Raw genomic sequence first — 11715 nt, 5'->3', positions numbered from 1 at the left:
ATCCAGTGTTCCAAACTGAACAGAGAATGGTTTGCTCAGATCATTGCAAACCTTCAGAGCACCATTGCAACTTATATTGGCACAAGATGACAAGTAAGCATCCAGTCCTACGCTGATCTAACATGTAAACACTGCACAGAGCAAAACGTAAACTGCTGGAGGAGCTCAGAGGATCAGGCAGCATCTGCAGAGGGAAATGAACAATCCAAGTTTCGGGTTGAAACCCTCCATCCATACGAGTCTGCCACTTCAAGTAAAGGAGCTTGACCCAAAACATTGACTGCCAGTCCAAATGAAGAGTCTGGATCCAAAATGTTGTCTGTCCATTTCCCTCCTCAAATGGTACCTGACCTACTGAGTTTCCCCAGTATCTTGTTTGTGCACCAGGTTCCAGCACCTGCAGTCCCTTGTGTCTAAACTGAACAGATCTCCTCAGGAGGCTGCACACATAATATTTAGATTTTACCACAATTATATTTAAAAGACAATACATTTTCCAAAAATACTTTATTTTGACAGCATTACATCTAAAAATACAAATATACATTTTTTTCCAAAAGTTCACAATCATTTATTTTTCATCTATAATCCACACATTAAAGGTATTTAGAGCAACTCTATACAGTAGATAAGGAGACCAGTGTTGATAGCTTAACTCAGACATATTTCTTCTAAATGACATTCCAGACCCAAAAAATATTTATCCCTCTCAAACAAACTGATCTGTACAGGCAAACAGCTCACAGGACAGACAGCATCTCTGCCACACTGGCTATAGTCTAACAATGCAACCTTCATGGCTAAAGCATTTTCTTCAAACTATGTAATCTTAAAGATTAATTAAAAGCCCATCACAAGAGTTAATCCTGCTAATCTTGTTTTCATACCAAATACTGTCTACAAACCAAACAGATGACAAAGAGTTTGTGAATAATTTTCTTACTTATTAAAGTGCTTTTAGACTTGTCTAAGAGTTTTCTAGTTTTCCATAAGGGTCTTCTTCCCTTATACAAAACTTTAAAGTCTAAGTGAGAAACCTATTATAGGATAATGAGAAAAATAATATATATTGTCATTGTTGTACTGCTATGTGAACACCTAGCCTGAAACTAATAAGAATGGATTTATAAGGTGGTCATTTTCTGAATGGTTGGCTACTGACACTAATGAGCACATTTTGAAAAGGAAAAATTAAAAAGGGATTTCACTGGTAACAGAGAGCACGATTGAAAGCCATTGATGTGAAGTACATATCAACAATAAATAAGGAATTCAGTTAATAAAAAAATCTCTCCTTAAGAGTAGTGAGAATGTGAGACCATCATTATTGGCTGTGGATCTGCTGGATGTATTAATGGGGAAGCTCGCTAAGCATATTAGGAAGTTGGAAGAAAAGGAACTGGCTTGAGAACAGCATAGAGTGGCTATTCTAAATAATTCTATGACTCTAAGAGAAGCATAGTTAAGAGTAATGTCACATTCTGAAACTAAGAAAAATAGAATTCAAGCTTACAGTTACTATATATAAATTTCTGAAATTTAATTGTGGTTTAGAAATATATTAGATTGAGAACATCAATCATCTCTAACAGGAGCTGAATTTCATTCCAAATAGAAGGGTAAAAATTGTTTAAAAATAAAATGGCATTCAAACATGACATTGCCAACTTATCCAAACACTGGACCCTCTCAAGACATTTTGTTATCTAAACAGATGCCCACTCCAACTGAGTCAGACAACAGTTGGTTACAAATCATCAACAGAATTAGGATTTAATTTTTTAAATTTGTCCTGAAAGTACACCTTCAGGTTTACAGACATATCTGTTCAAGTGGGCATTTCAGACTTAGACAGAGATATCAGATGTGAAAGTACTGAGTGGCTAAAAAGAATAAATGAATATGCAATCAGTGGCCAGATAAATGTTTTGAGATTGAAATTACTCTGTGAAAAAGATGGGTAGATGTTGACTGTGTATCAGTATCTCACTGTTCTTCAGTTAACCGGGGATATTCACTGGAAAAGTGAAACCAATGTTCTGCTGACTTTATCAACAGTAAGCATTAAAACATGGACTCATTTAAAGAAATTTAACAATAATGATTAATAAAATCCAAAATAAAAATTACATTATCACTAGTGTTTATGAAATCATTAAAAATCAGGGATGAGGAAGCCATTTCACCTACCCGAGATATTTTCCAAGACCAGTAGAAACTCAAATTATTTCTAATTTATTTCTCTTACATATGCGGCTGTAGAGTGTCCAATAGTTTTATAATCACCGTTCAATAATACGTTCTTCTTGATACTTGTTCTGATTACTTCCATTATTGGCTTCTAATACTACTACTCTTTGGCATATTTTCATACATCAGTACTGTGCATTAAGTAAATAATTCCCTGAACTGAATCCCACAATAACCACCTTTCTAGGCATACAGCATTAGCTTTTGCTATTTTTTTTCCCACGTTATTGAGTACCTTCCTTTGTGTGACCAAAATAGTTTCTCTTCTCAGCAGCATTCTTTGTGGTATGCTGCTCCGAACCATACACAATAGTAAGGGTGGGGATGGAGTCATCAGTATCTATGTTCAATGTGAAGTCAATGTCAACAAGCTCTGGAATTGAGTTTTAGGCCAAAGCAATTTTCCAACCAAATCATACAAATAATCTGCAGGATTAAATTCGTACAATGTAGTTCTGATGTGATATTACTTAAGTAACCAGTTAAACAGGAATTGCAGGCAACAGCATCACTTCTTCATTTCTGGTTTGGAGAAACTTTTTCCTAGAATGGATACCCTATGCAATGCTCAGAGACTCTGCCATGTCTGATTAGTATGGGTTCTTATATTTTTTTGCCTTCTGGAAGACTATTAAAAGAAAGACTACTCCCCCTAACAGTCTTGATAATCTGACATGATGCAGGAAAGGTGTGTTTCATTATAAAGTGCCATTTGTGAAATAATCAGCTAGAATCTGAAGCAACTGAGATTTACCCAGTACAGCTTTCACAATCCATATGGTTAATGGGTGGAGTATTACCAGCCAAATGGGGAGTAAAGAGTTTCTAAATGATGTAGAGTTTTTGCTGGTTAAATTATAGCCACAGTCCTGCAAGCAAATGATAACCCCACAGCCTCAATTTTATTTTACCCTTCCATGACCCACAGACTTAAGCAGGGTGCCCTCCGTACGATAAAAGTTGGTGAACCATATTTAGCAAACAGGAGTTAAATATGTAGCTTTTTCAGGAGTATAATTTCTAGATTCTTCTGGAAATGACAAGTTTCCACATGAAAGGCACTCGATTGATCAAAAACAACTAGAAGTGGAAGGCCATGTCCAATTGACTGACAGATTTATCATTCACTTGCAAAAAGCTAGATAAGCAAAGAATATCTATACACATATTTCTGCAAGTTAACTCCACTGCTACATTATATTACTGTTTATTCACTGTGAGACAGAGTTCATATTTGTGTTCAACAGGAAAAATTGGTTTATTTTATTTTGGTTTTAAGGTCTTCCTTCAATACTAAATAGGGTTAAGAATTATCAAAACTATTCAAATGTTTATATATAAGTATATATCTACATATAATATCACAAAACAAGTAGTATAAGGTGTATACACTGACAGCAGTGGTTTAAAATATCACATTCTTGAAACGTGGACTCTTTGGTTTACAAATTACAATGTCAATGAAATACCTCCAGGAGTCTGTAAACCCTGCCACATAATTCTTTCACTGGATAATCCTTTATGAAAATATCAAATGATTCTACGAACCACAATATTGCACAATAAATTGACATTCCTGTTTTCTTAAAACATATTTTGTCAAAGTATAAAGGTTTTTCTCTCACTATCACAATCATAACATTTCAGAAATCAGTGCACCCCCACTAATGATCAAATCCCTGTTCATACTAATATTTGCAAGCATATTTGCTTTCCTGAAGCAGCTTTAATATTAGGTAACATCAAATCCACAGCAACTGTTGCATCCATGTGCAATCTGCTTATCTGCAAATGAGCTGCATATCTGATGCCTTCCTGGGACCAGAGAGAGCAATGGTTGCTTTGGTTAATGTTACCTTCAATGTACAGAGACCCACAATATTATTTCTCCTTTGGCAGAACAGAGCTTTGTGCACCCAGCTTCAATGCTCTGGTATCAGTAAGGTGTAGGGGATTAAACAATTCCCTGAACCCAATGCTTATTGCTGTCACTTTAATGAATTGATTATTTAAAAATATGAATTTCTACAATAGCTCTTTGTTCTCTAATTCCAACAAAAATCCCTATATATTTTCACACATCATTCCCATTCACACTCAGTTGACCCCGGAATGGATCTCATGAATTGGGAACTACTGTGGTCCAACTGTGTATCCTAGCTTAGTCAGTTATAGAAACCTTCAATGTCCAAATAAACTTTGTTTACATGGAAATTCCATGATGAAAATCTCAATGATTTTAATTAAACCAGCTGTAGGAATGAAATAACTCAAAGTACCCCCATAATACCCTCTCAGCCGGGTAACAAATTTATGGAAATTATATAAAATTGCAAAACTTTGAACAAAAAGCACAGATGTCCAAGCCAATAAGCAGGTTCTAGTTTCATTTCTTTTTCCTTTCTTGGGTACATCGTGGGCAGAACCTGTAAGCAAACATGAAATGATGCTGTAAAAGCAGAGTCCGTACTATGTCTGGTACTGAATTTGTCAGTATCTTCTGCCAAGTTGAAATACTGTCACCCACCTTCACAAAGTCCGCCTTGAGCAGAGGATGACAAAAAGTATACTACATCTAGGAAGGTAAACAGTACCTCTTTTTTTGTGAAAGGGAGTTAGTATAAGTAAGTCTTGACACAATTGTACAACACTTAAATGGGACCATACCTGGGTTACTGAAAACCATTTTGGTTTCTGCATCAAAAAGGATACACTTGCATTAGAGGCAATGTAATTATAGCTTACTAGATTCTGATTTCCAGTGTTGACCAGAAAGAAATACAGTCAGTGAATAGGAATGGAGGTGGCCATTTGTGAGACTGTCCTTGCAACTGTCATTTAGTGAACTGTTTGTTAAACTGATTCTTGCTCTGGGATAACTTCATCAGAGCAATTGAACATGAACCCAAGGAGTTTCTGCTAATGATCTGCTAAACCTGAGGCCATTCTCAGATAAGAACCTGTTTACTATGTAAAATGGCAGGTTTGCAGAAGTAAGCTCGTCATCTGAGCCCAGTGTCTGGGTGCCTGGTTTGACTGCTTTGAACCAGTCACAGCTGAAAAGAACAGAAGAAGTCACCTAAAGCACAAAGTTGAAGATGAAAGCCATAAACCAGTATTAATATAACCCTGGGCTACATCCAATCAGAATCTGACACAGGTCAGTCAGATGACCTTGAGCCAACAAAACTGAAATATCATAAAAACCTGATGAGGAAAAGTATAATAATAGAGGATTTTAGGAGCTCAGGCAGCGACAACTTTCTGAAGACCAACCACCACAGATGTGGAGGACCCCACATTGGACATGTGGAGATCACATCAAGACCACAAGGAACACCTGGCCAACACAGACTCCTTTTCTCTTCTTTGACTGTTCATGAAGGGTCAGGGAAAGGTGGGTGTGCACACAGCTACTTAGTTGTGAAAATTCACGTTTGTCAGTTAGTACAAATCCTCTCTGTGCTGAACATTATTATTGAGAGGTAATCCTTGATACAGCAGGATGAGCAAGTTGATCTGTGAGGAAAGTAGAACCCTATGTTTTCATCTTCTGAGAACTAATCAAATTAAAAAATTCAAGATTATGAAAGGGCTTAACATGGTGGACAATGCAAGTTTTTCCTCTTCACCAGACAACCTAGGCTCAAGATAGGGGTCAGATATTTAGGACTGAGGTCAAGAGATTTATTCACTCAACACATTGTGAATCTTTAAAGTTCTCTTCCCAAGAGGACTGTGGATGCACAGTCACTGAGCATATTCAAAACTGATCATCTGAGTTTGATATAGGGATTCAGACAAAACTTTGTGAATGACAGAACAGGCTCAAAACGCTATCTGACCTACTTCAACTTCTGATGTTTATAATGCCACTTCCAATAGCAGCTATGAACCAAGATAGTCTTGACAAGAGTATCAAGTTTAACTGTTGCCAAAAAATCACTGCGATTTTCAGTTGGAGAGCTTTCAGTTTGTGAACAGATTGTAAAATACTTATGCTGACTATTCTTACTTACCATTTCCCCTTTGGTTTTGTCGCGAGGTCCACACAGGCAAAGTGAAACCACTCAATTGGGCACTGATTAAAATAAAACAACATCCATGACTCAATCATCTGACTATCTGTCTCATTCCTACACATTCTAGAAAAAATATCTCCTCCATCTAAAAAAGCACAGCAAAATCCCATTGCTAACTGTTACAGGTTGCAGTTTGCTTAGATATTAAGTAATAGTCTCACAGCATCTAATCTTGACTTAAAAACCATCAGTACGCACATATAGCTGTAAAATGAAGACAGCCAGATGAAGGAGACTCTGCAAATATCCTTACAGCATATAGCTACATCTAGTGTTGAGAACAACATATGGAGAAGGATCCTAAACTGGATCCCCTGCTCACATACTTGGTTCAAGACAGATACATGACATACAACAGAATGGGACAATCGTTAGAAAATCCTTACAAATGTGCAAGAGAAAAATGGCTGGGACACAGACTGGTAAGGATGCAATCATTCTTTCCACCCAATCAGTCTCCAACTGATAGAGAAATTTTAAAAACAAGGATTTTTTTAAACATAACATCAAAGGATCTCCTTACAGGCAAATATGGAATTATTACAACGTCATACATATCTCTCTTGCTGAAGTTGAACACAGGCAAACTCCTAAAAAAGGTATGGGTTCAAGAATTTCAATAGACTGCAACTAACTCTCCAGGCATAGGGAACAGTATCATTAATAAATATTCTTTTAAAATGTATTGGCAATATCAAATACAATTAAAAATCACAATTCAGCCAATCCAAATCGGACACTTACATCTGGGTTATCGCAGCCAATCATTTCTCCGTAAGAAACTTGATGACACAAACAATAGGTGGGTTCATTGGGGTCAACTGGCATGTCCAAAACATCAGATGGGTGCATCTTCAGAATGGAGTCAGAGTATTCTGCCCTGGAAAAGAAAGAATAAAAATCATCCAACTAGGCTTTGCAGAATAAATAAAAATGGATTTGAATCATCTTTTCTTTATAACATGCCTGAATATAAAATTTAGATCATAAATACTCTTTACTTGTCACTAGTGTAATACAGTGGTCCCCAACCACTGGGCCGTAAAGCACGTGCTACCGAGCCGCGAGGAAACGATATGAGTCAGCTGAACCTTTCCTCATTCCCTGTCACGCACTGTTGAACTTGAACATAGGATTGCCAACTGTCCCATATTTGGTGGGACATCCCATATATTGGGCTAAATTGGTTTGTCCCGTATTTCCCCTGCTAAGGTAGAGCGTTCCTATGAAACCTTTCGTGCCGAAATGGCGTGAAGCAAAGAAGCAATTACCATTAATTTATATGGGAAAAATTTTTGAGCGTTCCCAGATCCAAAAAATAACCTAACAAATCATACCAAATAACACATAAAACCGAAAATAAATAACAGTAACATATAGTAAAAGCAGGAATGATATGATAAATACACAGCCTATATAAAGTAGAAATAATGTATGTACAGTGTAGTCGGGAAGATGAAGGCAAAACCGATTTGTGGGGGGAAGAAATTGGCACGTACGCGCATGCGCACACAGGTGCCCGCGCAAGGCTTCATGGTCATGGTAGTCTTTCATGGGGTAAAGTGTCCCGGGATTTGACTGCTACTTTTGTCCCTTATTTGGGAGCGAGAAATTTGGCAACCCTAACTGTAAAAGACACGTTGAAGTGAGTTTAACCCTACTTGAACACCGCCCCCCACCACCCCCCCCCCCCCGGTCGGCCAGTCCACAAGAATATTGTCAATATGAAACCAGTCCGCGGTGCAAAAAAGGTTGGGGACCCCTGGTGTAATTCATCAATGTGAAGGCTACTTTAACAGCCAAAATCTAGCCAAATGATTTATGGAGGAATACAGAATGGGAATCAGCCCTTTGGATATCAAACACTTACTTTGCACTAAAACTAGTGGGACAATCTTAAAGGCCAACTGACCTACTGACCACACATTTTTGGAACATGGGAGGAAAGCAAAGCAACTGCAGCAAGAACATGCAAGCTCCACATAGCACCTGCAGTCAGGATTGAATCTGGGTCTCTGAAGCTGCCAGGCACTGTGCTACCCACAATGATTAAGTGGCATGGAGCCTAGAATAGAAAGACTGCAGATGATGTGAACTGGATAATGCTAACCTCATAGATGCTGCTATAGCAATGCCTAAAGGAAATGTAGTAACATTGAGATTGACAGACTGCTGTTTGTGCACTTAACCCCAGAAGTGGGATCTTTCAGTCACAGAGTTAATGCAGTCAGCAAAGATGAAGCAGAAATACATAGAAAATCATACCTCATTTCAGTGGAAAATGACATTATGTCTAGCTACTGGAAACACAGAAGACCATGCAGTGGAGCACCGCCACCTGGTTTCTCAGAGCAAATGATTATCTCTATTTAGGATTTGATTGTAAACCAACAAAACTGGCTTTCATTTATGAATCAGAATCAGGATTAATATCACCAGCATATGTCATGAAATTTGTTAACTTAGTGGCAGCAGTACAATGCAATACATGATAAATAAATATAGAAATAAATAAAAGAATTATAGTAAGTATATATGATGTTTCTGGGCCTGTATTCTAAGTTCAGAAGGATGAGGGAAGATCACAATGAAATCAAAAATATTAGTGCAAGAACAGAAATAATTTTTAAAAAGTGAGTTAATGTCCATTTAGAAATCAGATGGCAGAGGGGAAGAAGCTGTTCCTGAATCACTGAGCGTACACCTTCAGGCTTCTGTACCTCCTTCCTGATGTTAACAATGAGAAGAGGGCATGACCTGGGTGATGGGGGTCCTTAATAATGGACACCACCTTTCTGAAGCATCGCTCCTTGAAGATGTCTTGGATACTACGGAGGCCAGTACCCAAGATAGAGCTGAATAATTTTACAGCTTTCTGTAGCTTCTATCAATCCTGTGCAGTAGCCCTCCTCCCTCCCACACCAAATGATGATGCAGCCTGTCAGAATGCTCTCCGCAGTACTTCCGTAAAAGTTTGAGTGTTTTAGGTGACAAACCCAATCTCTTCATCTCCTGATGAAATATAGCCACTCTCTTGCCTTCTTTATAGCTGCATCAATCTGTTGAGACCAGGTTAGATCCTCAGAAATACTGAGGATCTAAGCCAGGAACTTCAAATTGCTCACTCTCTCCACTTCTGATTCCTCTACGAGGATTGATCTATGTTCCCTCTTCTTAACCTTTTTGAAGTCTACAATCAGCTCTTTGGTCTTGCTGAAGTAAAGACCAATTTCAGTGCAATATTTATGTACCTTATAATTCTCTTCAAAACATCAATGTGAAGTGGTGGAAATGTTGCTGTTCAAGTAAATATAAATCACTTTACCTGTCAGTACTGACCAAAATGCACTATCATAAAGTACAGCATTCCTGAGCCGCCCTCAGGCACAAGAAACATTTGCTTTACTTTATCTAGTATTATGGAAAGGGGAAACCAACAACTTGAAACCTGGTTTACTGAGATGCTAATCAAAACTATGACCTCAGCTAAGGAGCGTCAAGCCCACAGCCTCTGCTACTGTCAATTAATGAAGTCAATCCAACATTATAAATCGTGTTATGTTGATACTGAGGGCAGATGGAATACAGCATAGGGGAGTGTGGGATTTTGCACTTTGGTATGAAAAATAAAGGTGTAGACTATTCTCTAATTTAAATAGAGAGGAAATTTAGAAATAGAGTTGTAATGGGTCTTGGGAGCCCTAGTACATGTGTCCCTAAAGGTTAACTTGCAGGTTGAGTCAATACTAAAGAAGGCAAATACAGCATTAGCAATCATTTCAGGAAGTCTAGAATGTACTACTGAGGATTTATAAAGTATTGGTCAGCCTGCATTTGGAATACCACTGGAAAACTTTGGGACTTGAATTGAAGGAAGAATGTGCTGGTGTTGGAAGTACTCAAGAGTGAAGGGGAATATATGAAAAGTGTTGGATGTTTCTGGGCCTGTATTCTAAGTTCAGAAGGATGAGGGAAGATCACAATGAAACCTACCTAATTCTGACAGGCCTGGTGGAAAGGAGGATTCCATTGGTAGGACGGTATAGGATCTGAGGCCACAGATTAGAATAAAGGGGTGTCCTTTCAAAACTGAGATGAGGAGGAATGTCTTTAGCTATGAGGAGGTAAATCTGTGGAATTCATTGCCAGAGAGGGGTGTAGAGGCCTAGATATTGCCTTCAAAAGGGAAATTCTTCAACCAGTGGAGTTGAAAACCATCAGCCATGCTTGAATGGTGGTGCAGACCTGACGGGTTGAATGGCCTAATTCTGCTCCTGCACTCTGTGATCTTTTCACAATTACAGGCATTCCAAAATCCTGCAATTAAGCATCTGCAGTCACTTCAGTTGGCCACAAGATGTTGACAGGCTGAGCTCAACAAATGATGTAGGTTGATGGCTCTTTATAAGCTGTTTAAAGACCACGACCTTAGATCTGATAAAACGCTATGTTTCGCTAAGCCACAGTGAGTCCTACCCTTCTATGTACATCAAAGACGTGGATAGTCTATATAGTAGGAACTTAAAAGCACTGCAGAAAAAAATGTATATGATAGCTCAGTATATGATAGATCTCCCAAGTCTACTCAGGACTGATGAACCAACATTGGTTCCACTCCGTGGCCAACGTTCCTAAATTCCCATCTATGTTCATGTTCAACCACACTATCTGCATGCAAGTTGCTCAAGGTCTAACGTGACAAACAATTTTCTGAAGCCAGAGGAAATGCTTCAAGGCTATCCTCAAAGCCTCCTTGGTATCCTCAACAACTCATGGTAATTCCTTACCCAAGACCACTAAAGTGGTGGAGAAGAATCCAGGAAGTCCTTGAGCACATCCAGCCTCATGTGTAAGCATGCACAAACAGTAGAGTGTGAATCCATTCAACCCTATCATATATCCAGGCATCAATATGCTCCATATGTGATAAACTCACAGAACTCATCAGTCATCCTTAGGATTTTCCTAATAATCAGACTGTAGTCATTCTGGTATTGCCACAGCAACTTGTTAATGACAGCACTAATTGGCTTAAACTGATAGCATACTGTGAATATACACAACTCCGTAAATTGCTTCATCTGGTACATAAGTAAAATGACTGGAATAGTATTTTGAACCCTGAAGCTTTAGATATTAGTACACACTCCTTTTTGTTGTTTTATACAAGGCCACATAGATACACTAATTCTGAAACACAGAAAGAACAATCTCCTCAAATATATAAACACATGTTCAAAATCTGAGGAAATGATCTGAAGAGAGATAAATGTACCAAAAACACATGAATGAACTCATCAGGAATGCAGACATCAGTTGATGATCTTTATTCATACATGCTAGTCTACAATATAATAAAACAGTAGTGAGACAAGATTATTTA

At 38.1% G+C, this 11715-nt stretch overlaps 1 protein-coding gene across 2 annotated transcripts in view; it reads right to left on the bottom strand.

The window, feature by feature from the left end:
* Positions 1-490: 490 nt before the first annotated feature.
* ing5a (inhibitor of growth family, member 5a) overlaps positions 491-11715 on the bottom strand; it is a 35433-nt gene continuing 24208 nt past the window's right edge. For both annotated transcript variants that reach the window (XM_072255813.1, XM_072255814.1), the window contains exons 6-8: positions 7077-7212; positions 6270-6331; positions 491-4676 (exon numbers count right to left, since the gene is read on the bottom strand). In XM_072255813.1, the coding sequence (XP_072111914.1) occupies positions 4637-4676; positions 6270-6331; positions 7077-7212 (238 nt within the window). In that variant the 3' untranslated portion in view covers positions 491-4636. The remainder of the gene's footprint in view (positions 4677-6269; positions 6332-7076; positions 7213-11715) is intronic.

This window comes from Mobula birostris, chromosome 4, assembly GCF_030028105.1.
Source record: "Mobula birostris isolate sMobBir1 chromosome 4, sMobBir1.hap1, whole genome shotgun sequence".
In the NCBI taxonomy this organism is placed as follows: domain Eukaryota; kingdom Metazoa; phylum Chordata; class Chondrichthyes; order Myliobatiformes; family Myliobatidae; genus Mobula; species Mobula birostris.
This window is presented reverse-complemented; position numbering and strand designations above follow the sequence as displayed.